The sequence below is a fragment of the Anopheles moucheti genome, chromosome X, assembly GCF_943734755.1.
Source record: "Anopheles moucheti chromosome X, idAnoMoucSN_F20_07, whole genome shotgun sequence".
Taxonomy (NCBI): Eukaryota; Metazoa; Arthropoda; class Insecta; order Diptera; family Culicidae; genus Anopheles; species Anopheles moucheti.
In genome coordinates this window covers 9,197,081-9,224,901 of record NC_069142.1, presented here as the reverse complement: position 1 = coordinate 9,224,901, position 27,821 = coordinate 9,197,081, and the positions used below count along the sequence as shown (strand labels likewise).

General features: G+C 48.8%; 6 protein-coding genes across 7 annotated transcripts; 3 read left to right on the top strand and 3 right to left on the bottom strand.

The window, feature by feature from the left end:
* Positions 1 to 839: 839 nt before the first annotated feature.
* Positions 840 to 9,729, top strand: LOC128306837 (uncharacterized). The gene is made up of 3 exons (XM_053044459.1): positions 840 to 2,538; positions 6,331 to 7,252; positions 7,333 to 9,729. The coding sequence occupies exons 1-3, from the start codon at positions 840 to 842 to the stop codon at positions 8,798 to 8,800; spliced, it is 4,089 nt and encodes a 1,362-aa protein (XP_052900419.1). The 3' UTR covers positions 8,801 to 9,729.
* Positions 2,512 to 9,250, bottom strand: LOC128306838 (aminopeptidase N). Its single transcript, XM_053044460.1, has 7 exons — positions 9,071 to 9,250; positions 5,153 to 6,232; positions 5,009 to 5,087; positions 4,183 to 4,946; positions 3,663 to 4,046; positions 3,266 to 3,580; positions 2,512 to 3,188 (listed from the first exon to the last, which is right to left on the bottom strand). Exons 2-7 carry the CDS (start codon positions 6,199 to 6,201, stop codon positions 2,924 to 2,926), a joined length of 2,856 nt encoding a protein of 951 aa, XP_052900420.1. The 5' UTR covers positions 6,202 to 6,232; positions 9,071 to 9,250; the 3' UTR covers positions 2,512 to 2,923.
* A 3,264-nt stretch (positions 9,730 to 12,993) lies between the features above and the next one.
* Positions 12,994 to 17,019, top strand: LOC128306821 (aminopeptidase N-like). Its single transcript, XM_053044439.1, has 6 exons — positions 12,994 to 13,380; positions 13,467 to 14,278; positions 14,355 to 15,000; positions 15,068 to 15,671; positions 15,743 to 16,020; positions 16,120 to 17,019. The coding sequence occupies exons 1-6, from the start codon at positions 13,090 to 13,092 to the stop codon at positions 16,858 to 16,860; spliced, it is 3,372 nt and encodes a 1,123-aa protein (XP_052900399.1). The 5' UTR covers positions 12,994 to 13,089; the 3' UTR covers positions 16,861 to 17,019.
* A 58-nt stretch (positions 17,020 to 17,077) lies between these two features.
* Positions 17,078 to 17,753, bottom strand: LOC128306822 (protein NATD1-like). The gene is made up of 2 exons (XM_053044440.1): positions 17,362 to 17,753; positions 17,078 to 17,280 (listed from the first exon to the last, which is right to left on the bottom strand). The coding sequence occupies exons 1-2, from the start codon at positions 17,593 to 17,595 to the stop codon at positions 17,167 to 17,169; spliced, it is 348 nt and encodes a 115-aa protein (XP_052900400.1). The 5' UTR covers positions 17,596 to 17,753; the 3' UTR covers positions 17,078 to 17,166.
* Positions 17,754 to 18,349: 596 nt separating this feature from the next.
* On the top strand, positions 18,350 to 23,087 carry LOC128306951 (tetratricopeptide repeat protein 21B-like). Its single transcript, XM_053044631.1, has 3 exons — positions 18,350 to 20,883; positions 20,974 to 21,177; positions 21,251 to 23,087. Exons 1-3 carry the CDS (start codon positions 18,350 to 18,352, stop codon positions 22,542 to 22,544), a joined length of 4,032 nt encoding a protein of 1,343 aa, XP_052900591.1. The 3' UTR covers positions 22,545 to 23,087.
* A 398-nt stretch (positions 23,088 to 23,485) lies between these two features.
* LOC128307118 (proton-associated sugar transporter A) lies at positions 23,486 to 25,914 on the bottom strand. 2 transcript variants are annotated; one of them, XM_053044847.1, is made up of 6 exons: positions 25,773 to 25,914; positions 25,673 to 25,694; positions 25,274 to 25,594; positions 24,319 to 25,177; positions 23,941 to 24,246; positions 23,486 to 23,876 (listed from the first exon to the last, which is right to left on the bottom strand). In XM_053044847.1, the coding sequence occupies exons 1-6, from the start codon at positions 25,909 to 25,911 to the stop codon at positions 23,643 to 23,645; spliced, it is 1,881 nt and encodes a 626-aa protein (XP_052900807.1). In that variant the 5' UTR covers positions 25,912 to 25,914; the 3' UTR covers positions 23,486 to 23,642. The 2 variants fall into 2 exon arrangements, with proteins under 2 accessions (XP_052900807.1, XP_052900806.1); XM_053044846.1 differs by having other exon boundaries at positions 24,319 to 25,594; positions 25,673 to 25,911.
* Positions 25,915 to 27,821: the final 1,907 nt, after the last annotated feature.

The following is a 27,821-nucleotide window of genomic DNA, read 5'->3' as shown; positions in this document are numbered from 1 at the left end:
TTTCGGCGTTGCTCCCCGCTTGCGGTTGCACATCTTCGCATACACTAGGCAGACGATCACGGTCAGATGAGCAGATTAGCATGATAAGACTACATGCACCATATATATATATGCTTAAGAACATTCAAGTTCGTTCTAAGTTGATCAAAGACCTCCCCTCCTCCAGTTAAGAGTACAAGGTGCAGTGCAACAGCATGACTGTACCCCGATTCACAAACCTCTAGTGCAGTTCGTTAAAACCCTTCTCACTAATGGTGATGGTAAACAAAGCCGTAGTACCAACAGTACGCGGCGTGTACGTGTTGACACTGAAAGTACTAAAAGGGGGGGTTTATTAAACAGTTTGCCCAACGCCAGAATTGTTTCATTTCCTCGCACAGCTGAGAACTACCGGGGAGTCGGTTAATTCGTTCGGCATTTTTTTGTTTTGGCGTTACATCGAAGGGAAAGCTTAGACATGGGGTATCACTAAGCTACACAAACAGCATTTGCAACTTCACCATCCTCACAGCACTTACCCGCAACAGAGAAACTGTCCGGGGCTCGATGCGTGGTGACGTTTTCGCATTCCGTTCATTCGCTGGCAAGCCGCCGAACCGAACGGAAGCAGCGTTGCGGATTTTGACCTTGCCGGGTGTGAGTGTGAGTGAGTGTGTGTTATATACATGTTTGCCTACTTCGTGTACACGTTGTGCAACGTGAATAGATCACTGTGTGGTGTTGTGCCGGTGCATCCGTGCTTTTAGATAAGCAGGGATTGGAAGGCAAAAACGTGCCCAACGACCGAAGCGGAAGTTCAATATCACGAAGTACACGCCACTGGGAACGGTAGATGTGCGATGAGTCTACCATGCACGTCATCCTCCGGCGGGATGGGAAGTGCGCTGAAACTTCTGTTAGTTGCCGCGGTACTGCAGGTAGCAGGTACATCACAAACAAGCTCAGCCACCTTCGTAACGATAAACCGGTGTGAAGAACATCCCGTCCCGCAGCTAAACTTTGTGGAACGGTCGAAGATACCGGTCGACTGTCGATGTCCAGTCGGGTTTACCGCGTTGCGGACATACGAGCAGACGAACCGAGCGCTATGTGTCGGTATCCGTACGGCAGGACCCTGGCAGGATGGCTGTGTTCAGTCCGGTACCGCTACGGACTATTACGATCTGGATGAAGCTGAGATGGTTGAGGTGCGGAAGTTTCTGCTTACCATGAACGTCTCCGAGTGGTGGATCTCTGCGAGGAGACTACTAAAGTATGGCGAGCTGGTACGACGACTCCCTGGTCCTAAATGGAATGCAGCTGTTACGTTACCAAAGCGATCTCCACTGACGCTACCTGAGTCGGACTACAGCAAAGACCAAGACTGTGCTACAGTACGCATCGATCAACAGTCCGAACAGCTGTTGTTCCACAATTGCTCCGCTATCCTGCCGCAGCTATGTGTATACCGGGAAGCTAGCATTCTTCAGCTGCATTGTGATGCGAACGAGTTTACAACGCGATATTCAAGCCTCCAGCGCTACTGTTTCAGTATTAGAAAGAGCAGTTTGAACATTGTTAGTATGCTAAGGTTGGCGATGACGGCGAATGGAAACTTTTCGATTGATAACAACCGAAAGGGGCAGTTGTTGGTTGAAATGTACGATGCTTCGAAGGAGTGTAGCAATAGCTCCAATCTGGTCTACGTTGATCAAAAGGACAGTACGCATCATGCACATAGGCGAGATGTAAGCGATACCAAAACCATGCCCAATAGAGACCTCGCAGAGTTCAGAGATCTCATCCCGATCGTATCTTCGGATCTGCAGAGCTTTGCCTGTGGCGCACACCAGCGGGTACAAATTGAGGGCGACAGTTTAGCCACTGCCGATGGTACAGGCCCCGGTATGTATCTGTACTTTGATAAGGCACGCCATAAACTCTTCCTCACCGTGTACGGTAAGCGGTGGTTCTGGCGTGAGGATCATTCCAGCAACGACGGTGTCTTATGCTTCACCAACGCCAACGACGAACAGTTAAAGAATATGAAGTTAAAAAAGTTGCGCGAGTCTCACGTCACGTGGGGAGAACCGGAACGTAACGTTAATCGTCTCGCAGCGAACCGCACGATATACGAGGTGAAACTGGAAAAGAACGCTCCGCCACGATCGTACTGGTGCGAGGCACATCTGGTACCAGATTTCACCCTTGTTAAAACCGATACCGTGCTGGCCCATCGGAAAGCGGACTGTAGGAGGTACTTTTCCGCCACGGTCGAACTACTGCTGAATCGTTCCAGTTCCCAGCCACCGGACACGTTGCGTCTGAAAGAGTACGACAAAAAGATCGAAGAGTACTTCAAAATCCACCGCAAGCAACTGCCAGCGCTGAAGCACATCTTTGCCGCAATCAAAACGACCCGCGTGAAGCGGGTGGAGAACTTCTGGAAATCGGCTAACAATGATTGGTACACCGTGCGGCTGCTGCTGCACATCGCCACGAAGTGTGCGAAGGACTTGGACAAAGCAGAACTATCGGAGCCCGAGAGCAATGAAATCGGTAAGACGATCATTTATTGTTTCTCCAGATTTCTTTTTTTGCGGGTAGTCGTATCAGGCTGCCTAGCATAGCAATGAATCTTTCAGACACCGGCATTAGGTGCTACTACATCCCGCCGTGAAACATTCTAACACATTGACACGAATACTTCTCATCTATGTTAGCTCTACATCAAGATTCTTTAAAAAAACAACACCACTAAAGAGCCGTTTGTAATGTTTCTGGAGCTATCTTGCTTGTCTATCTTGCAGTACACCATTACATCCTTTTTTTTTCCTTAGCTCTATCTCCATTCGGTAGCATTTTTATACGTGTTTGTTCTGTCTGCTTGAACCTAATGAACATTGCTTTAAAATACAACTACTTCCGCTTGATACGCCGATGATCAACCGAGAAACTTCTGATCCGCTACACCGTTGCTGGCGAGAAAGCTGTCGAGCCAGTTCTCTATGACTGGCAGATTTTCGTCGCTCCATTTCGTTTCCTCCTTGATGTTCTTCAGCGACTTCTCGATGATGTGTTCCGCCGTACCAAACTCGCCTTGGTGCTGTACGTACAGCTGCGACACCATATCGTAGCCTTCCTGCGTGGTGAACAACCCGGTGGCGGAATTGACCATATTGTCCCACAGCGATTCACGGTCCTTGAATCTGTATGAATGTGTACAGAAAGCGTGCATTAAAAGCGGTGTTCGTGACGATGTGTTTGGCACATCCTTTTGTCTTACCGTAGTTTGATTGCATCCCAATTATTCTTCAGGAAGTTAAAGAGCGTCGAGTAGCCACTCGAACCACCGGAAAGCATCTTGAAGATGAGGCTGATATCGTTGTCGGTGAAGTTACCATTGTCTTCCAGCACCATAATATTCAGCAGACGATCAATCTTGAACGGTTGGCTTGGGCAGCCGGCAAGCGTTTTGAGCAGGTACGTGCGCTCACTCTTGACGCGCGACTCCGGGAAATTGATGACACGCTGTAGTCCGAACTCCCACTCTTCGCGCGTACCCCATTTAAACACCGGACATATGTACTGGTTGGCAACTCTAAAGCAGAACAACGATAGTAAAACCCAGATAATACTCTGACTCTAACTCTGATATTCTGAAAACTACTGGCGATACGCACGGATTGCCTGCATCTGGATCCGGACTATCCATCCACTTCTTGAACGCACGTTGCGCTTCCTCGATGCAGGGTTTGTACCCGGCACGGCACAGGAAATTTTTGGCTAACGAGCGCAAGTTTGCCTTCCACATCTCTTCGTTTTCCTGCTGGTTGATAACCAGCTCCTCGTACAGTGGCGTCAACAGGGTGCGGACGTACATCTCGAACTTTTTGTGCACGGCAGACATATCAATGTGCCGGCCAATGTGATCGATCAGCGTGAACACAGGATTCCACACCAGATGGTTACGCTCGTACTTCATGAAGAGTGTCATGTTGAAGGCGGTACCGAAGCTAAGATCACCCGCGTATGCCAAGTTCCATGCGTCGTGAAGAAGTTTTGCACTGAGAAAAAGAGGAGGAAAAATAGGTTAGTAGTGTTATTGAACTTATTGTATTCTCAAGATGCAACGTACATGCAAATATGTAGCAAGCATTATGCAATTAAAAAACATGCGCTCCATTGCGGTCCATTCCCTACCGGGTGTAGACGGGAATTTTAGTTCGGCTCTCGTCCTTCTGCAGGAAGGAAGCAAGCAGATTCCAGTTGCGCTCGTCGTAGTTCACCGGGAACGGACCGATCTCCTCCGGATTGACGATGATAAATTCATCCGGTCCGGGCAGCTCTTCCAGCTTTACCTCGCGTACCTGCTTCATCCATTTCACCGTGCTGATGTTGGCAAAGTTCAAACGATCCTGCGTAACCACCACGATCGGGATCCACCAAAGCATCTTATCCTGTTCCGGCACATCATGCGGACGCTCGCGCAAATACAGCCGCTGCGTGATGGTGGCGGAACGGTTCTCGTACGACCGTACCACCTTCACCATCGGAATGCGATCCTTGGTAATCCACGAGTTGACGACATCGTTCACCGTGACCGATTCGCACAGCCGCTGGTCGAGGTGGGCCTGCTTGGTGAGCGCTTCCCAAACGTCATCACCGTAGAACGTTTTGTACTCGCGGTGCTGGATGAACTTCTGCAAACCGCGCCGGAAGGTGTCCTCACCGAGCGTGTAGTTGAGCATACGCAGCACCAGCTCAGTTTTGCTGCACGTCGTCTCCTGCTTCATAGCGGTGATGCGTGAATGTGGGTAGCGTTTGCTAAACTCGTAGTAGATCGAGTACAGGATGGTCATTGGGTATTTGCCCTCGAACTCATCACCACCGTCAATCTTGATGGCGGTGTCTGCCGAGAGGAACCCAGCGATAGCTTTGTTCACGTGCGCATCGCTCCACCAGTGCTGTTGGGGAAGGGACAGAAGAGCGTTATATTGTGTCAAGAATCTTCGTGCTCCATCATTACCGGAGTGATCCACGAGCCGAGCCATTGGTAGACGAGTTCCTGAGCAAGGTTGTAGTATCCTCTCATCAGCTCACTTTCTCTGAAAGATACACGAAAACGATTACTTACATACAACTGGTTTCACAACGCCTGTGTTTTACCTACTTGAACACAATCAAACCCCAGTTGTCTGCCGGTTTAACGTAGGAGAATCCCGGCAGTGCCACCACGTCCAGCTTCTCGAGTGGTAGCTGCACGCCCCAGTACTGCTGGAGCTTTTGGAGCGCCAGCTTGACTCGCTGCTGCACGTCGGCCACATTTTTCTGGAAGTCGCGTCGCGCCCAGATGCGGATCGCCGGCTTCATGCGTTCGTCATCCTTCTCGGCCGACATGGACGGCACTTCCTGCAGGTCGGAGATCAGGAAGCCAAACGTAAAGGTCGACATCGGCGGTGTACGCTTGAACACATCGATCACGTGCTTTGCATCGCTGGACGATAGATCTTCCGTGCGTTCTAGCTCGGTGTTGAACAGTGTGTGGTGCGTTCGCGGACGCACGATGCTAACATTGAACGGCACCTTGTACGCAGGCTCGTCGAAACAGGGAAAGACGCGACGTGCGTTATGTGGCCGGAAGTACGTACCAACGTAGGTGTGTTCTTCGGCCTCTATCACACCCTCGGATTCCGTACCAACAGCATCCGATCCACCACTGTTGGACTGCTGCTTGTACCTGCCCTCGAAGATGCCTTCCACATTCTCCCAAATGTTACCGTTGAACTTAAGGCGCACCTCATAGGCGACCCCAACCGTCAGGTCGTCGTGGAAGTAAATTACTAGCAGTGGTTTTTTGGGAACCCGATCCACGCGCCTTATCTGGATCTTGCTGTCGACGCCCATCTGCACTACCTCCAGATCCAGCTCGTCCACAACGAGATCGTGGTGGGCGTGGAGCGTGATCTGATTGGTGGATTTGGCACACATCATCGTGATGTTGACGCGCCCGGCAAAGGTGGACTTTTCGAGCATTGGGTGTAGGAAGAGACTGTAACCCGATGGGACCAGATCGGTCGGCAGCTTCGTATCGGATATGAGCGGGTTCGCAGCGGACAGGTCGATGCTTCTGCGTATCCGATATTCCTTCCAGGTGTATCCGTACGGTAGCAGCATTATCGATAGTACCACTATCAGCAACGAAAGAGGATGTCGCCCCATCTTGTGGGTGTTTTGTACACGCGAATGAATGCTGCGAAAGATAAGAAAGACAAAAAAGAATTTAAAATATTGCTAGAGAGGTATTGTGTTGATGGATATTTTTGTTTTTGCTATCCTGTTTCGTTCCAGACCTACCAGAAGAATATTTGGACTACTATCAAATGCATAAAAGCTTAACTTTCGCACTCGAGTCACTAACTGGTGATGGTTTTCGATTCCTTGCGACCAACAGCACAGAGTACTGCCTGCCGGAAAGTCTCAAGCACGCCCAGGGGAAAAATGTGTGGTGGCCTGCACGGTTAGGTGAAACGGTTGCGCCCCGAAATCTCTGCCTGATCGAGCACAGCGGACTACCGATCGCAAGACGCTGCCTGGGCGACTACCTGTACGGATGCGCCTGGGACTGGAACTCGGGCAGCGAACTCTGCTCCAATCAAAAACGTCCCACAACGGACCTGCTGTATCGGTACAGCGTTGGCCAGCTGAACGAAAGTGTGCTGGGGGATGTATTCAACCGGGCGAGCGATGCATTGGCCCTCCCGGAGGACGTCATCCCTGCCGATCTGTTCTACATCTCAAAAACGCTCGAAAACGTACCAACGCTGCTCGACACGACCGTGGCGGCTGCGGAGGGTCGGGAAGACCCCGGTAGACATTACTTCTGCAACGTTAGCAACATCCTGAGCCGGGTGATGTATCTGAACGAAACGACCGTGGTGTTATCGCAGAGGGCACTGAACACCACCAACATTTTGCTGGACGCTACCGAAACCATTGTGAACCAGTTGGCATTATCCCATGATACGTCGGCATTGATGCAGGGCGATCAGTACGATTGTCAGGCACCGGGTACGGTACAGCAGCACCGTCAGAATGATGGCACGGTGCTGTTTCGTACCGCGAGGTTGATTGTGTTGATAGCAGATCCCAGTGTGGCGAACGTGACAGGATTAGCCCTGTTCCGAGGTGAAAAGACTCCTCCAGAATCTGACGTCGTTTCGGATGGGTTGGAAGCGGACGAGCATGAAGACTTTCACGGTTATAGACTGCGGTGAGTTTGAAGACTTTTGCCACTGACCCTATGCTCCAGGCTATTGATATACGTTGTTCTGATCTTCCAATATCTTTTAGGTACTTGTACATGAACCAATCGATCGAGTCACTGCTGGTGGAAAGAGATCTTGAAATAGGATCGTTCATTCCGCAGCACGTAATTGAAGGACTGGATGAGCTAAATGAAGCACTCGCCGCAACTGAAGAGGAAGCGGATCCCGATACTATTGAGGTTGGCACTACACCGCCCAGTGAGTCGCAGGAGCCGATGCCGACTGCACCACCGCTGCGCATTATCATCACCATCTACTACAACGATCACGCCTTTCGGGAAACGAAAAATGGTACCATTGCGCGGCCCAACTCGAAGATCATCAGCGTTAACTTGCCGGGGTACGGTTCGCGAATGCCGGACGAGATACCGATCTACACCCGCGAACTCGTCCGTGATCGTGCGGGACGTTGCGGCTATTGGTCGTTCGATGCGACAAATTCGACCGAGTTCGGGCACTGGTCGTACGATGAGTGCCGGCTGCTAAACAGTTCCGGCACCCTGTCGCTGTGCGGGTGCTTCCACCTGACGTCCTTCTCCCGCCTGACGAAGGACATCCAGATGGTGGAAACGGTGGGCGTTTCGCAGAAGTTTATCGCGGACAAGGGTACACTTGCGCTGGACATCATATCCGCGATCGGTTGCTCGATGTCTTTGCTCGGCGTGGTGGGCATCTTCGCCACCGCCATACTGTTCCCGACCTGGCGCTCGAAGGCGAGCAGCAAGATACTACTGCAGCTGTCGTGCGCGATCGCGATCGAGATGATTATCATCTTTCTCGAGGGTCCGGACATTGATCAGAACCGGATCAGCCAGATCGAATGCGCACTGCTCGGTGCGATCTTCCACTACATCATACTGGTGACGTTCATGTGGATGCTGATCACCGCCTACCTGCAGTTTATGCGCTACGTTAAGGTGCTCGGTCAGCTACGGCCGGCCCATTTCATCCTGAAGGCAACGGTCTGCTGTTGGGGTGGCCCTCTGCTGGTGGTCACCTTGTTTCTCTGCCTAGACTACACGCTGTATCTGAAGCGCGACAACCTGTCGGACATCTGCTACCCGCACGGTACCGCACTCTGGTACGGGTTGCTGCTACCGATCGGATTGATCATATTCGTCAATCTCGTCAGCTTTGTGATAGTGATGTACCACATCTTCACGATACCGAACAACCTGACCAAGACGGCCGACCACGCAATGACGCTGGCCCAGCTGCGTCTGTCCGTGTTTCTGTTCTTTCTGCTCGGGCTACCGTGGATATTCGGCATGCTGACCACCGGCACGGAGGACAAGCTGTTTGCCTACCTGTTCTGCCTAACCGCACCGATACAGGGCTTCATACTGTTCGTGTACTTCGTCATTATGGACCCGACCGCTCGCCGGTTTTGGTACCGGAAGTTGCAACGCCTGCCGTGTATTGCGCGCCCGACCAAACAAGCGGATGGCGAACAGACGACATCACAAAACACTTCATTCAATACGTATCTTTGATCGGGATCTTTTCGTTGTGTGTGTGTGTACGCACTACTGCCGACGTCTTTGTGTTTGATCCAAGCGGATATGGTTTTGATAGTAGCTTCGATCACTAATGACTTAGACGACTCCTCCTACTACTGTCTTCCTGCTCAGGTACGGTCGCGTCAAACACTGCACATCGTACCATATTTATTGAAACATTCCTTCTCATCAACCACCCAAACACCTAGCTGCTAGTATCTCTAGACTCTCCGGTCGGTAGTGAAGTATCCCAGATAGTCTTACCTTTAATGTTCTACTGCTGTCAGACACCGCCCGCAACGCGTCAGTGGATTGCTTGGCATCAGATAACGCCAACCGAATAAATTTAAAACAAAACAGAGCGAAAATCACCAATGTACACACGTTGCACACAGCACACACACACAGTTTGCTCTGGCGCACTTTCTTGCGCGTCCTCCCGTCTTAAGATCAACCGAGAGACTAAAAGTCGCCACAGGTCACGCATGAGCTGCTAGCTTGTTGTCGCGAGCCGTTGGTACGCGCAGCGGTACTACTAGCGGCCGCAAGATCCGCATTGCCTATTAACGTGCTTAGGAGCGCAAAAGTAAAATACCATTATCCAATCAAGCTACAAAACAGCCAACCACTTGAAGGATACCGAAGTGGATTGCTCGCATTATTCAATTTAACGGAAGTGTAGGCACCGTGGTGACGTGTGATACACACGTCTTGGTTTGCACTGTTGCGTTCGCTTCACCGGTGCTACTACCCCCGGTCCCAATTGCAGCTGGTGGTCCGGTCCTTCGCAGATGTGTGCTTATGCTCATTAACTTACATCAATACGACCGGAATCCCAAGAGCCCTAAGGTAGATGTGAAGATGTCACACACCCGTCCTATCCCTACTTGGGATTGATTTGTCCTGTTTGAGGAATTTACTCGCAAACATCTTATTCATGGACGCGGGCACGCGTTGCCACGGATGTAGGCAAGCTTCAGTAACGCATAACGTATAGCTTGCTATGCTACATCTTGTCAAGATATCGATCGAATTTACCAGCTACTTAACTGCTACAACGCATCCAAAGTTAGTCCACCTAATGGATTGATTAGAAGCAATGTCCCTGATGTCCGATAGTTAAGATTACACAGCATGAAGTTAAATACCTGTCGTCCCCCATTTTGTTTGTACCGTCCGCCGCTTTTGCTCGTATGCCATTAGCAAAGCAAATAACAAAAAATAAAAATGGCGGAAGCAAAAGTGAGCACGCTGGTAGAAAAAAAAACCACAATGCGAATGTAATGTTAGATGCTGGCTGGCTTGGGTTTTTGGGTGACATTGTGTACATAGGGCCCGGCGAAAAATGGGAACCGCAATTAGTAGCAACCTGCACCGGTCAATAAATTGGGGATAGAGTAAGTGGTAGGTGAACAAAGAAAACCTTGCACACTTCTTCGGTCAATATTTATCCCAAGCAAACAATGTGGCAAATGAGGTGTGAATGTTGAGTGATTGTTTCGATATGGAATTCACCGCTTGTGGGCGGATGCGAGACAGATATGCGCGAGCAACGCAAATAAAACAATACAGGTATATTTTGATATTATTTATATGCAATGAACGCTTGCAAAAGAGGAGTGTGTAAATATTGATATGGAAGCTATCTTCAGTGAACAATAGCATTTAGCAAACTTGTTTTTAGTTTATCGCAACATAGGCGTCCTTTCACCTTCAATCTTTAACTTTTATCAGCATATTAATAAAAAGCTCATATTAGTAAAACACTAATTAAGTTCATGTTGTATTCCAATGAAAAGTGAGCTAATTTCACAATGGAATTACGAATTACAATTATATAAATATAAGGCTGTTTGAGAGGTCTCAGAGATCTTCAAATGTTCTGCATCTTTATATAAAAATGCAACAACGGAGCTACTAACACTAATAATAAGTTACAGAGCATCGATTACATAGTTGTAAATTTTAAAATTCAAGAGCTTTTAGATGACAAAGACTTCCTGGTAAATTGATTATTCTCTGGACACTATAGGAAAAACTGATTAAGATAGAAGGCCATAGACCGACCTTTAGAAGTGAGTTAATCGCGTGAGAACTGTTCAAATTCATAATTTCAATCTCGTCCAATGTCTGAAGAATTTAATTGAACTTTGTAGAAACAATTAGGTGAAATTGAGGTCTCATACAATAGAGCTCAATAAAATACCATATAAGTAACTAAGGCAATAACTTTACGGGTGACTTTATGTATCAATAGTTGAATAGTCCAACTGTACAATATTTAATAACCTATCGACATGACTAAACGACGTTTCTTTCACAGTTCGCAATATGATCTTAAACAAATGCAACACACGTCACCCTAGACGAAGTTTTGAACCGTAATTTGTGGGAGTCGTAAACATTATACCTAGATCTGTTGAAATAACGATAAGCGTAGCAACACAATTCCTCCTATGTTCATTGCGAGATGAGATTAAAATGTATGTTAAAATAATCCATGCCGTCACCGCTCCATAGGCTTTGCAAACAAATCCAAAACCTTGTTCCACCAACGTGATTTCGCAGCAACAACAATATACAATCGGAATCGATCACATCGCCAATGTTGTTGGACACTCCCCATTCAGATGTGGATCTATAACGTTCCCCATCCGGTATAGCTGCTGTATGACAGACGAGGAGTGAGGAGAATAATGCACGTATATTTACCAGCTTTAACCTTGCAGATGAGACGCAACAGGTATCAAATTGAATTAACAGCAAAAAAATAGTTAGATGAGGCCACTTTGAGTGGAAGAAGAAGCGTCGCTCTTGGGACGATCGTCCATCTTTGTTCTCCTCGTGTAGGAGGGCGGGATATTCAGGGTGTGTTTAATTGGGTCAATGTAAAATACTCTTCATTGCGAGAATTTTAATACCGACAGGTAATTCCGTTCCTCCAACGCACATAACACCTTCAACTAATGAGTTAAGCAATGAAGATCTTAGTTTGACGTAAGGAAAATGTAAAGAATCTTTTCAGACAGGAGAATCTTTTTAGATGAAGCATAAATCATCAATAACTGTGGATGTTGTTGGAATTCTCTTACTGATAAACGTCAGTGCATGCGATACACGATCCAGTTACCTCGGACCATGTTGATGCTGCGTGTCGAGGCGCGCCACTATCTCATTCGATCCGAGATCAACAGATTTGGCGACGCATATACTTTAGGGTCTGTCGCACAAGTGTAATGATATTTGCATTGTGATAAGCCACTGCAGCTCTCGCTTTTATAACGCCCAACGGGGCAAAGGAGGGAACAAAAAGAACAATACTTCATTGTAGTGCTTGCGGCAAACACCTGCCCCCGCGCCCCCGGTCCGGCAATCCAGGGAAGGTGGTCATCCGAGCCGTAGCGACGAGACACAGCGCAAACGTCCAAACACCCGAGCAACAGGAGAGCAAGCAGGAACGGCAATAACCATTGAACGCCGATGGCAAAAGACACGAAATGAAGCGAAACGAAGCGTGGCAAGCGGATTGTCATCTATCTAGAATGGTGCGAGCGCGGCACACTGGTGGCTAGTCACTGTGTCGAACCCCGGGCATACTGCTGCAGCTACCTTCGTGTGTGCACACACGCTTTCGGTATTTGGAGTTTAGTAACGCTTTAGGACGTTGCCGACTGCGCACTTGTTGTCGGACCGACCGATTCCCCATGGGTAAGTGAGAGTGCGTGGCGTTGTATAGCTGTAGAGGTCCTCCGGCAATAACAATCAATAGCGTAAACAAAGGATAACGCACCGAAAGCGTCTTTCTGCACGAGACTGATTACATTAGTGAGCGAAGTTAGGCAGAATTCTACGGCAAATAGGTGTTGTTTTCGTTTGCAAACAAAAATAAGATGATATAATAGTTGTGAAGGTTGAAGAGTGCGTTCCTGAGCAGGGAACATTAATCCCAGTGCGTTAGCTTCATCTCAAAATCTTGCAAAACGAGTTAGAGCAAGCAAAAAAAAAAAAAAAACAGAATCTGAATTAACCCACGCGCACCACCATATCACGTGTTAATATTGTTTTTTTTTTAACATTTGTTTCCCGTTTGTTTCTCGCTCACTGTCTCGCCCTGCCTTTCTTTCGAATGGCTTTGCGAACTGGCACCCATTCCAGCCGCACAACCCCATCAACACTAAAGCTCTCTAACGACGGATTCCGGTTGCTGCTGCTGTTGTTGTTCGCGCGCTTTCCAGTTTTCGTGCTGGCCAAATACCGTGCAAAGCGGAGGTAGAATAACTGCCATGAACCTTAACGAGTGGGATCGCAAGAAGATCTACCGCCACACCGCCCATCAACCCCCGACGCAACACCTGTACAGCCCGTACGGTCAGCCGCACCATCACCATCAGGGGGACGCGTCCGAGTATGCATTTACCGCTGGGTCACCGGTCGAGGACGGTAACATCGAGTATGAGCGCAAAGGTGGATGCTTCGTGTCGATCTGCCGCGGCATCAGCATCGCCGTGCTGATATTCGTGTTCATCTTCTTCATGGCGTTTACGATATTTTTCAGCACCAAGTATGCTTATGAGGTGAGTGTTTTTGTTGTTGTGCGTGGAGCGGGAGGGGGGTGCCTTATTGTGGATTAAAACTCGGTTGCTTGCATTCTCCTCGCCAGCACAAGCCAAATCTGACGCTGGAGGACTTCCTCAACCACCGTGCGTATTTGATCGACAAGCGGGCTCGCATACCGAAGCACGTTATACCGAAGCATTACCGGCTGTTCATACATCCCGTCTTCAACGAAACGGAACACCCATTCAGCTATACCGGTATCGTCTGGGTGACGGTAACGTCCAAGAAGCCCAACAACAAACGCATCGAGTTGAACGTGAAGAACCTCAAGATCCGGCTAGAGAACGTAACCGTGCTGAAGAGCATTCGGCTCACCAATAATGACTTTGACGAGGATCTTGATTGGGACCTCAGCGAGGAAGATTTGTACTCGCTGCCGAGGTTGAACCGACGTCGAAAGCGACGCCAAGTTGGGGAAGATGCGAATGTGCCCGTAACGCTGTTACCGACCCACCACCATCGTGACGTACGCGAAGAGTTGCTGGACGGCAGGGAAATCGAAGGAGAAGAGAAGGAAGATGAGTCCGAGGACGAAATGCCGGAAGGGAACGGACAGATGGGTACGAATGGTACGGCCTCCGACGAGGGTGGACCGAATAGTAGTAGCGTGGAAAATGCTACCATTATCGATAAGTCCAAATTCTACCATCATCCAGTATTTCCGGCGGATGACTTCGTCACGATTAAGATTCTGGATATTGAGTTTGACGAGTCAAACGAAAAGATGATCATCTTTCTGGGTACGGAAATGAAGAAGGACATCTACTACATCGTGAAGGTGAACTTTTTCGGCAATATGACCAACGATAAGGGGCTGTACTACACGCATTACGAGGATGACGCACCGGCTCACAGGTAGGTTTAGACTAGACTGCTCCGGAACAAGCACTGCCGCCGTACGGTTGTGTGTTTTAATTCGCTTACTGTGCAGACACTTTGCAGCGACTGTACTGGAACCGAACAATGCGCGACGGCTGTATCCCTGCATGGACGATCACAACTTCCGGTCACCGTTCGAGCTGAACATTGCGCGGAAAAGCGACATGAACACGGCATCGAGCATGAACCTGGAAATGTCCGAACCGATGGAGACGGGTGACATTGTGGTGGATACGTACAATACCACCGATATGGTGCGGGCATCGGAGATTGGTTTCGTCGTGACGGATATGGTGCCGGAGCGGTACCGGATAACGAGCAGGGTAAGCCTGCTGGCGTTCACCCGCACACGGTACGACGAAAACATCAAGAACGCGACCAGCGTCTTTTCGCGCGTGCTGCAAATCTACGAACAGTATCTGGGCGTACCCTTCCCGTACGAGGTGATCCGGTACGTGACGATACCGAACATCGACCATACGACGTACGAGATCAAGGAGGGTATGGTGCTGTCGAGCGAGAAGCGATTGATAAAGTCGGCGGACTATTTTCCACCGCTGGATAAGAGCATCAGCCGGGAGGTGGCGAACGAGCTCGCCAAGCTGTTCATCCACAAGCTGGCGGATTACAAAAACAAGGAAACGTACTGGCTGCATGAATCGATACCGCTGTACCTGGAGGCGTTGGCATTGCGCAACGTACGTGGTGTCAGTCGGGACGTAAAGACTCGGTGTTCTTATCAGCTCCTCTTGTCTTACTTTCCAGATGACTACCAGGAATTCGACGACACTGGATGACTTCCTGCTGGAGGGTCGGTTGCGTTCGATGCGCGAGGAGATGAACACCAAAACGTCCGCACTGAACATCTTCACCAATCACTGGGAGGAGGATACACACTTCGAGCTGGTCAAGTACAAAGGGTTGAGTGTGTTGCGCATGATGAACTACACGCTCGGACAGCGTACGTTTGATCATTTCATACGGGAGTACTTCCGCTACCGGATGGAGAGCGAATCGATCGATGTGATTGACATACTGAACAATGGCGTGGAGGGTGTGAGTCGTACGGACAGTGTTTTCCACAGCTTCCTGTACAGCTGGAGCAGCCTGGAGAAGTATCCCATCATCAATATCAGGCGAAACAATGCGACGGGTGTCTTTGAGCTGCGACAGGTTCCGCTACCGTTCGAGGAGGAACCGGCAGAACAGCTCTGGACCGTACCGGTAACGTTTATAAACGATACAAACCAACGGCTGTTCGTGGAGAAAGTGCGCTGGCTGACGGACGGCGAAAACCTTCTTACGGTCAAGTCGGACTGTAAAGCGTCCAATAACAGCTCCTGGATCATAGTGAACCCGAGCGGCATTGGTAGGCTGCTAATTGGCTAATGTGTTCTTCTGTAGAGCAGGTATTAAGGTATTTGTTTTCCTACGTTGCAGGTTATTATCGAGTTAATTATGAACCGTCCCATTGGATTAAGCTGGCACACGTGTTGAATGGTAACTTCCACTATCTACCATACACAACGCTTGCGATAATAGTGGACGATGCGCTCAATCTGGCCCGATTGGGTCAGTTGAATTACTCGATTGCATTTAATGTGGTTTCGTTCTTGAAGCAGAATAACGAACACTATCAACCGTGGAAGCTGGCACTCAGCAATCTGGAGTTTGTTTATCACGCTACTGAGGATCTCCCCAGCTTCCGGCATATTGAGGTAAGGAAGCGGAAAGTGTCTTCTATTTAATCTGCGCTATTCTATTCTAGTAAAGCTAATTTAATTTAATCAAACATTTCGATTGGGCTTATCTCGTAGCGATTCTTGGAGTACCTCATACTGGACAAATATGAAGAGATACAGCACAGCAACGACACTACCTATTACAACCCTTTGATCAAAGAGCTAATCGTGCAGTGGGCATGTAAGCTCGGTGTTACTTCCTGCATCGAGCAGCATAAAGCTCTGTTTCAGGCGATCTTCTACAATCAAACCGTCTCGCCTTTCGAACAGCGCGAGGAAAAACTCCTGCGCATTCTGTGCACCACCGTCAAGTACAGTGGGCTGTCCGTGTGGAAGAAGGTTGAGCAGCAGTACCGCGAAACTACCGATATCAACTATCAGCGCATCCTGATCAAAAGCCTCGGCTGCACCAGAGAGATAAGCATGATCAAGCGTTACCTAGGCCTGCTGAAGCATCCCAATTTCAGCATGTACAGCAAAGAGATTCTTACATCGGTCAGCGAGAACAAGGTCGCACTGAAGTACACGCTAGACTTTCTGTTCAACGAGTGGATTGATGTGCGGCAGTATCTGACGCTGTACGACATCTCAATTCTGCTGCGCAGCATCTCGAACATGAACGAGTTTAAGATGTACGAGCAGATCTTCTTCCGCTACTCGTACACGTTCCAGACGATGGATAAGGAAATCCTCAAGCGCATGCGTGACATTATTATCAAGCTAATGGTATGGCGGAACGAGATAGCGCCCGTGATTGAGTTCGAGCCGTTTGATTTTAGCACGGACACGGCAAACCAGGACGCGATGTACCTGTGACAGGTTGTGCCGTTGTTTTGTAAGTTCTTGATTGTTATCGTTTACTGTTTCGTTAGATTTGCTAGACGTCCGTTTGGTATTAAATTGTACGTATTATGTGAGACTTAGCATGCGCATATGTGAAAAACGGTCTGCCAATAAAGAGCAGCAGTATAGGAAATGAGCAAACAATCGTATAAACTTACCCCGAATGAATCCAATCATGGCTAATCAGCTCGTTTCGTCCATGTCTTTACAGAGTACAGAAACGACCGATGTAAATCATTTCATTCTTTTATTCCGCATCTCCTACTGCATAATGGCGGTTTATTTCGTTACGTAACGCTTGTACGTTGATTCGTTGTCTTTGTAATATTTGACCGCAAAGTCACATTCCAGCTTGACCAACAGTCGCTTCTCTATGGCGTATTGAAACGCAGACTGTAGTGGGAGAGAACGAGAGTCGAAAAAAAATAACATAAGAACATGATAGGAAGTACAAGGGACTTCATGTTTGCTTACCTCCACTAGCTTTTTGCCCAACCCTTTGCCTTTGCCAGCATCCGGCACGTAGGTATGATCCAAGCTGATAACGTTGCGGTCTTCCGAATATTGCAGATATGCCTCATCGTTCTTGCCCAGATCAATCACAAACTTCTTTCGTTGAACATCATTTTTAACCGCTCCCATTGTACAGTACGCACGGTTCGCACTAATACGCGATGCTAACAGCCTCGCCGATAGCAAACAGGACATAATTAGGAAGATTATGAAATAATTTCACACGAAAACAAGAGGTGCTAATGGAAATTACGCCTGAATTACAATTCAAAACAAACGAGTAAACAAAAGCTGGCCGAACTGTCAAATCGCTCGTGAGCGACAAGAACAGGCAGAGGAAAAAGAAGGAAAATTGCTGGAAGTGTGAACAGTGTGTAAAGGGCCGATACACGTCTGAAACTTGATATTGAAATATTTGTTTGGGAAACACTTTTTTTCACACATCTAATCTACATCGATTTTAACGATTTTAAAACTGCAGACACCTGGAAAAAGAATTCGATAACATGAAACTAAAGTGTACAATTCCCTGATCGTTTCAAGCCCTTTTTTCTCTGCCGGGTTCGTGTCTTCTTTTTTTACCAAATTTCCTACCGTGATCGTCAATGCCGCTGTCAGATATGGTTTTGTTTTGTTTTATTGCGGTAGGCTTGGTTGTGGTTTCATAAACATGGTGAAGTGTTTTATTTATTGAGTTCCTACTTATTATTATAATTTCATCTTGCTAAGCTTCAAATGAAAGTGCATCTGTAGAAGAAAGCTGTAAAAGATATATATGAGTTGTTCGAAGCTTCGGTGAAGAATCGTAGTATGCAAAGCGGAAGGTAAACGAACCGTTGCTATGGTAACGCATTGATTGTAACTATGCTCGCAACATAACTGTAAAATTCTATACACCTGTTTTTGCAGCTAAAGTGAGATATTGCTCATTCATCAAGAAAGCATCAAAATGGAAGAACACGACTACCGCAGTGTAATTATATACCACGCTCGAAACCGATATTACTATACGATGCAACGTTCGGCGCTGGAAGCCATGGCCAAATACACCAACGACGTTAGCTTCCGGTTCTTGAACGGTCTCGCACTGATATTGGACGGGTTTCGGCTGCAGGAAGGGATTCGCGAACTGAACCAACTTCGCAACGAAACGGATCTCGGTATGGCGGTGACACTCTGTCTCATGTACACACATAAACGGTGCCACATCGTCGACAAGGAAGAGTTGATCAGTCTCGATGCGCAGCTGAAAGAAGAACGGAAGCGTTTGACGGCCCATTCCGCGTACTACGCTGCCCTGTTTCTGCATCTGAGTGGCAAAACGGAGAAGGCGAAAGAGTACGCCGATAAAGCATTGCGATTGGCACCGAACCACTCGGATATACTGTCCTTAAAGGGATGGTGCGAGCTGCTGCTGGGTAAAATAAACAATCAAACACTGGAGCTGTTTAATCGTGCGCTGGAAATAGGTGGCAAGCATCTCGATGCGTACCTCGGACAGGTTAGGTTTTATCAGCTGAACAACGACTTTGATGCAGCAACGGCGGTACTGAACCAGGTCGCGGTAGGCTTTCCGGCCATTATCATACCGCTGGTTGAGAAGATGAAAACGCACCTTGCCAACTGGCACTGGGAGCATACGTCGGAGCTGGCAAACCGAATTTTAGCTGAGAAACCGGCCAGCCTGGAAGCGTTGACGGTGAAGATTATGGTGCTGATAGTAAAGGAGGGTAACTACACGGCAGGTGCGAGCGCGTTACAGTATCTGGCGAGTTCGGTTGAGAAGATAGAACCGGGCAATGGGGAGTTGTTTCTGCAGCTGGGCCAGCTCTACTCGGTCGTCTGTGGCCGGGATGCGAACGTGCTGGCCGAAACGTGTAAGCTGGTCGAGCGAGCGGTCAAGCTGAAGAGTTCCAATGCGGAGTACCTGACGGAGCTGGGTTATCAAGCGATACTGCAACGGAGATACAGAGACGCAGTGGCCCATTTCAAGAACGCTACCAAAGTAAACGATAGCTCGATCAAAACACTCTGCGGGCTCACGTTATGCCAGATGCTGGAAAATGGTGTATCGGATCAGGTGAAGCAACAGCTAGAGTTTCTATCGGAGGTGCAGGGACGCACTCCCAATCCGTTGTTACTGTTCATGACAGCTAAGCTGCACGCCGACAATACACCTAAAGCGACCGAGCTGCTGTTAGCCGCCTCCGAGGCTCACTTTAAAAACCTGAAAGCAATCCCTTACGGTACCGAGTACTTGCGGCTTTTCAATCCAGACTTTCTACTGCAGCTCGTACACGAGCTGCTAGCACATTCGCCCGTGAAGGGCATGTCGGTGGGAACGCTACGCTCTACGGCAGGTGAATTGCAGCAACATCCAGTACTACTGCAAGCGGTTAACCTTCTCGAATCGGTCGTGAAAGCCTGCCCGGGTTTGGTGGAAGCCGTGTATCTGCTTGCGGTGGTGCAACGTCTCGGTGGGGAGATTGGGCTCGCTTCGGCCACTCTGAATCGCATCCTGCAGGAGCTCGATCCGGCTTATTCCAATGCGCATCTTCTACTGGCGGAGGTACACATCGAGCAGAAGCAGTATCAGCGTGCCGCACAGAACCTCGAGATATGTCTCAGCCACAGTTTTAAGGTACGCGAGAACCCGATGTACCATCTGCTTTATGGCATGATTTTAAAGCACCAGCAGCAGTACGAGGACGCGCTGAAGAGTTTCTTTGTGGCGATGAACCTGTGCGGTATTGGTACGACGGTTGGAGTTACCGGTGGCACGATTGGAGTGCCCTCAAGTGGCCCTACTACGAAAGCGTCCATTGATGCTGGTGCAGGTAGTGGACAGTATCTCAATATAGCAGATCGGCTCACGCTCTACTTGGAGGTGATTGAAACACAGCAAAAGCTCAACCAACATACGGAAGCACTGAAGCTACTGGAGCTGGTGTCCACCGAGGTCGGTGGAACTACGGAAGAAGGACGTTTAGTGCTGGCGATGGCCGATTTCTATCTGCAGCAGGGTAACCAAACGAAGGCTATTGAGCTGTTGAAGAAAATGCAACCGAACCAACCGTATTACGTGCAGGCGAAGACGAAGATGGCATACATCTATCTGAACCATCGCAAGGATCGTTTAACATTTTCACAATGTTTCCGCGAGCTGGTAGCGAACTGTCCGAATGCGTCGAGTTATCTGATGCTCGGTGATGCGTACATGTCCATCCAGGAACCGGACGATGCTATCAAAGCGTACCGTGAAGCAATACGACAGAGCCCGCACGATGCACTTCTGGCAAGTAAGTTGGGTCGGGCCTATGTGCGTACGCACCAGTATCAGAAGGCAATCGCGTACTACCAGGAAGCGATACTGCATCCGGAAAACTATCCGCTGAAGCTCGATCTGGCCGAGCTGTACCTTAAGCTGAAGCAGTATCAAAACGCGGAACAGACACTTGCCGAGGAGTTGAGCAGTAAAGCGAGGTACGTTGGGATATTCTCGGAAATTCTAAGAAAAGAATGCTATGGTGATGTTTCTAACTTATTATCAATAATTTTATTGCATCCCCGCAGTGACTCTGATGAGCTTTCGGCGTTACAGGTGCGTACCAAACAGTACCTGTTGCTTGCTCGCATCCGAGAAAAAGCTGGACAACTAAATGCATCACTGCAGACCCTGAAGGAGGCACGAGATAATCAGCTTAAAGTACAGCATCGGTTGCTTCTCGATCAAACAACTACCGGCATACCGAGCGAACAGAACAAAATGCTTGCAAGGTATGCATTTGATCCTACTTGTAAGTGACCGCGTACTACTATACGTGAATTCTGCTCTGTTTATGATTTTTAGAATCTGTGTCCTAATGGCGGAACAATCCCAAGCGATACGCGACAACGAACAGATGGTACAACACTACAAAGAAGCGCTCAAGCACACGCCGAACGATGCGGGCGTAATGGCGTCCCTTGCCCGTATCTACATGCAGCTGAACCGTATGGACGAATGTCAGGCGACCTGCGTACAGATCGTGCAGCTCGACCCGAACAACGAGGTGGCGCTGGTGATGATGGCTGATCTGTCCTTCCGCCGGATGGACTTTGAAAATGCAGCCTACCACTTCTCGCAGCTACTGCTCTATCAGCCTACGTACTGGACGGCGCTGGCGCGCCTAATCGAAGTGCTCCGACGCAGCGGTACACTGGTGGAGGCGGCCAGCTTTCTGCAGCGTGCCGAGGAGGAAGCGACACGATCGGATTGCGAGGCAGGACTCAGCTACTGCAAGGGGTTGTGCGAATGGTACCGGGGCAACCCGAACAGTGCGCTGCGACTGTTTAACTACTGCCGCCGAAACGAGGAATGGGGCCAGCAGGCAATCTACAATATGATCGAGATTTGTCTCAATCCCGATGGCGATTTGCCGTGCGAAGGGTCCGTCATCGATATCGGTGCGGACGATCTCGAGATTAAGGATTCCCGGGCGATGGCATTGCGCACGGCGGAACGGTTGCTGAACGAGTTGAAACCCCGTCCCGGTGTGCTGGATAACGAGGCACTCAACCACCGGCTGCTGGAAAACTTTCTGCTCGTCGCATCCCGCCAGAAGCAGAGCGTCGAGCAGGCGCTGCAGAACTTTACCACGATCGCGTCCCAGGACGAGTACATCGGTGCGGTGTACGGTATGGCCGTCACACACGTCATCCTAAAACAGAGCCAGCGGGCCAAAAATCAGCTGAAGCGCGTGGCGAAAAACACCTGGACGTTCGAGGAGGCGGAGTATCTGGAGAAATGCTGGCTGCTGCTGGCGGACCTGTACAACCAGGCGGGAAAGTATGAGCTCGCAACGGATCTGCTAAAGCGCGTGCTGCAGCACAACAAATCGTGCACGAAGGCGTACGAGCTGGGCGGCATTGCGTTCGAGAAGGAGCAAAATTATCGTACGGCGGCAATGTATTACGACAGTGCGTGGCGTTACTGTGGGAAATCGAAGCCAAACATTGGCTACAAGCTGGCCTTTAACTACATGAAAAACAAGCGGTACGCGGACGCGATCGATATCTGCCAGCAGGTGCTGAAAATCCATCCAGAGTACCCATCGATACGCAAAGATATACTAGAAAAGTGTCGAAACAACCTTAAGGTGTAAAGCTGTTAAGCTTTTTATTTCGTTTATAACGTGAATATGTTGTGGCTTTAATACGCAACGTTTGAACTACGCGATTTCGCATGATCTCGATCAGCAGACGGGCTGAGGCATCTTTTCACAGCTGCTAGCGCCATCTGTTGGTCATTTATGTCCTTTAACCTGCTATTGGGTCGGTTGGCTCATAATGCATTACTGATATTCTAGACATTGCAAACATTCCTGAGACATGAAACTCAAAATCATGCTGACTGTTTGTCTCTCCTTGTCATGAATTATTTATTTAGACGAATAGAATAACATTTGAGGCCTTTTTGCAAAAAGATTGAGTATGTAATGTAGCAAGAGCAATCTTATTTACTTAGTGTTTACCAACTAATGAAGTTAAATTCTCTCACAATATACAAAAAGAAACGATTGTTAGTGAGTACAGTTAAAGTTTGGGCACACATTTTACACAAACTTTTAGAATTTAATATTTATTCATCAGTAATTACACTGCAAACCATCCAAGTTGGCGTCATCGTCGTTGTGATGTGTGAAAGAAAGTTTACATGTTAACGATTCAATCAACTAAAACACCTCTAATGCATATATTGCTGTATAGCTAGAATTACCATGGTTGATTCGTTATATTGATAAGAATTTATGTTTACTGTACTGACAGACGCACTTTACGCTACGTTGAGTTGCTTTACGTTTTTCTTTGTTGGGTTTTAATTAACTGAGACGCCTGCCAATACGAGCTAGAAATGATAATTAAGCTAAACACTTTGCAAATGGTTGGGTGGGTTCCATTTTGCCGTCGATAGTGCAACAAAGTTAGGCTTTTTTTTAATATTTCCCATTCGTCCGGTTCATATTGCCATTTCCAGTTTTCATTCTTGTGCTTTCTTTTCAAATAGTATTTTGAGATCCGAACGCATTATCCGGTCGTAGGGAACTGTACGAATATACGATATTGAACTCAATTTTCGCTAGTGCTTACGTGCGCACGTCCATTTTGTAATGCATACATTACGCGACGCGTGTGGGTGTATTTGTGGATGCCCGTTATGCGGGAAAACTCAATACTTTAGCCGGTTTGGGTTCGGTTTTTTTTTACAAGTTCAAGTACATGATCTGTGTGGCGGAAAGGGCCCCACAGAAGCTTAACATGGCGGCAATGGTAACAACAGCCGTCGTCGTACCGGTCCAGGCGACGATCGAACCCATACAGATGGACAGCACAAACTGGGCTAGAAACACCATACTGCTGATGATGGCCACGTCCGTGCCGAGCCCACGGATGGCGCCGGTGCTTTGTTTTGCCTCGCCACATTCGTTCAACTCGAACTGTGAATTAGACAAGTGAACTCGTCACACCTGTGAGTATCTATAGACGGGTCGAGATACTTACCACACCCTCCGAATGATAGTGAGCAACGAGCAGATAGGGCATGGTGAAGAGCGTTGAGTACATGACACCTGCAGTCCAGCTAAAGACGATCACACCGACGCGATGCTTGGACAGAGCCATCAGTGACATACCCAAACAGTAGAAGAGTAACCCTCCGACGTAAACGCTCTTTGCTCGGAACCTCTTAATAAGCCGCTCGATGATCAGTGAGTAGCAGGCACATGACAGCGAGTACATAGCCATACCCCAGCAGCCAAATCGCACACCAGCTTCGTAGAGTAGATACTTCTCAGTGCCGTCCAATGCCTGTAAGGAATTGCAAGGAATTTGGATCACTTAGACGAGAGAGTAACTGACGCAGATGTGACCGGTCTATACCTTGGGATCTCCATCAAACACGGCCTCGCCGACAAAGTCGGTAAAGTACAGCGAGTAGCAAACGTGTGCCATCCAGCAGAACAGATTCGTTAGGCAAACCATCCGCAGCGAGTGCGGCATGTAGATGATCGACATCAGGTACATACCGAGCGTAACGGCTGGTTTGTCTTCCTCGTACGGTGTATCACGGCCATTGTCATCGATGTTACGCTTCACGTTGCTAGTGGCGTCACCATTCGCTTTGGATGCTTCATGCCGGCTGAAGCTAGTCTCGGTGAAGTTCTCACCGGGGAGTTCGGCGTAGCTTGCGCCAGGTTGTTGGTCACCGCTCGTACCACCATCTGACGGTCGTTCGTGTAACGTCGCGCCGTAGGTGACGGGTTCGTCACTCCCGGTACGGTTCGGACGCAGCTCCATCGGTGGATCCTGCCGTTCGATCTCCTCCTCCAGTATCCACAGTGGAATTTCGCTAAAACTCGTCACCGTGCAGAGGACGCACACGATGAAGATGATCGTGATAAGTGAGAAGACGGCCCGCACGTGTCCGCCCAGTACGATCCCGAGCGAGGTATTGTCCCAGTCGATACCGCCAAGCGAATAGCCCATGAATCCGCCCAATCCCGCCATGATGGTGAAGGTGGACAGCCCGCGGGCATGGTCCTCCGGCACGGTTACATCGAGCAGAAAGGCCCGTGCCGGACTTTGGCAGGCGTCCGCATCGAAATCGAGCAGCACCGTGCCGAGTATGGTGAAGAAGATGCCCCACGGATGGCGAGGTCTCTGCGCGGGGATGTCCGGCGGCACCAGTGCCGCCTTGATGGTTGCGGTACGCTGCGACATTGGCTCCAAGCTGCGTTGTCTACCGATGTCGGGCGGTTCCTGCCACACGTAGCCAGCGATCGTGCCGTCATCGCTACTACTGTTGCTAGCGCGCTGTGTTGTGTTGATCGCGTACGGGTTAAAGTCACCGAGGGCGTACCCAACATCCTCACCGTTCGGGACGAGCAGCAAACCGAGCAGTACACCGATCGACAACAACATTATGAACGGTCTCCGGCGGCCAAACTTGCTGCGGCACCGGTCGCTCAGCGAACCGAGCACGGGCGTTAGAAAGAAGCCAACCAGCGGCGACAGACACCAGACCAGCGTCATGTGCTGATGTTCGACGCCGATCTTGAGCAGCGTCGGCGAGACGAATGCCGTTTCGGCCGCGTAGGAAAACTCGATACCCATCACGGCGGCAGAGATGCGTATCAGCTCCAGGCGCGTTTTACGGCTGGAAATGTAAATGATTCGCACTTGTAGTTGCGGGACGGAGGGTTAGAAGGTGACTCCGCGCTGTTAGTACACTCACCGGTAGATGTGCGAGAAGTCGACTGCACTCTCGTTCCATCCCGTGCGGACACCGTGCTCGGGGTCCGTGCCCGTCGGTGCGGCCGTGTGTGTTCCACCACCGTTCAGTACCGTGTCCTTCAGGTACTGACGCACACCACCGGGATGGCGTTCGCGCCATCCTTCATGCCACTGGCGGGCATTGGAACGCCACTCGTGCCACCGCCCAGCCAAACCCTGATACTCGTGCAGTTTGTCCATTCTTCGTACGTGTTAAACTTTCCAAAAGCACCGCTACAATTGGTTGAACCGATGATTGTCAAGATCGTTAGTAGTGACTAGTTGCAGCTGCAGTGAAGTTAATCGTATCAGCAGGAGTGCGTTGAATACGATGCTGCGCTATATTTGATTGCTGCGTGTGAATTAGCTAAAAACACTGTTTACATCGCTCGCAGTGGCGCTTTGATTGGAATATTTCTTTCCACGGTTGATTCGTTGAATAGTTGGTATTAAAAGCTTCAAGAAAGCACACCACAATCTTGAAGTTCATCACTCCATCTACGGCTATACAGTGAGTAATTAAATTATGCACTTGCAAGCACAATGTTTAAAACCAAATGTGTTGCAAGACTTTTAGCAGAACTTCCCACTTGCATCAGCTGACATTAACTTTACGATTAACTCGACGAGTTCTCGCTGCTGATGCCACCACACAAACATGGTCAGCTTCACAGTAAGAACTTAAGAGTACGTAAGAAGTAAGATCTTAACTGTTCCGCACCCTTTCCGCACTGTCGCAAACTATTAAACATACAGGTTTCCAAGACCAAACGCTTCCTCGAGTGTAGTGGCGATTATCATGGATTAAAATGTGTGTAGTAACACTGGTGGAGCGAGTTAATTAGATTAAGGAAGAAAATATTTCACTCTTTCCACACGCGGACCAATATTGCAATGTGCTGCTTGAACGCTCCGTTCCGGATTGTTTTTTTTTCTTAAGAACGGCAAGAAGTAAAGAAACTCATTTAAATGTTATAAACACAGCTTATACAATAATTAGCACATTGTTTTGAATTCACGTTGTGTTCAAACTGCGGCTAACATGAATTGATAATTTACACCGTGCTGGTTCACTGTACGGAGGGAATCTAATTCGTAATTAACTGATTACGGAATTGTTGGAATACTCAATGTTTGAGATTAGAAGTCTTAATTACACAGTTATTCAAATGCAATTAAACGATCAGAAATGTTTAACCAATAACGCACCTACAATGCACGAGCGTACTACACTATTGCAGCTGCATCTGCAACAGAGGAGCAAAGCGTTCACATTTACCAAACCACCATCACCTCGCACGAATAGCACACGAATGGCTAAAGTTCTGCACACAACTGGCCTCGGCGGGATCGTTATTAGCTCTGAAGTGTACGCTCGACGAAACCGCACCGTCAGTTGTGTCGCGCGCGACTGACCACCGTCTTTAACTACCGCCATCATCCCCAACACCACAAGCCAACCACCAGCGCACAGGATCGATGACAAAGATTGGGCTGACACGAGTGGGACGCACTGTAAATATGTCTTGCGTTGGGTGTACACTTAGCAAAAGCGACCAATCGTGCTGCACTAGTCGGGATTCATTTACTTTTTTTTTAATTCGTTATTGTTTGTTTTTGTTTTGGTTGGATTTTTAGGAATCTTTGGAGAATCACTTCAGAGATCTGGTAGTGAGCAACTTGAGTGTGAGTACCATCTTGTTTGGTTTGGTTATGCAATTTTCCCAAAACTAAATATCACGCTGATGCATAATTGTTTCACAGTAATGTTATGCATGCGTAGTTCTGGAGGGACTCGCGACTTCTGGCGAACCGTCTCACCGTACACATCCGCACAATGCTGGATCGTCTTCGGGTGCTAACATTTTGTGGCTTCTTGCACATCTGCTGCCGGGTCCGCTAGCTGTCCGATAATTAGGCCACAACCGGGTACCTGGGGCATCGATCACCTGCCGTCTTCGATTATGTCAGTGGCGATGATGGAATCTGATCTGCTTGCACGTGGAATTTGCAAGACTGTTGCACAGCGTGGCATTAAGGAGGTGTTTGGGATATGGATTCTGAACTGCAAGACGGCATAGCTACCTTGACCCAGTAACACGAAGCGATTG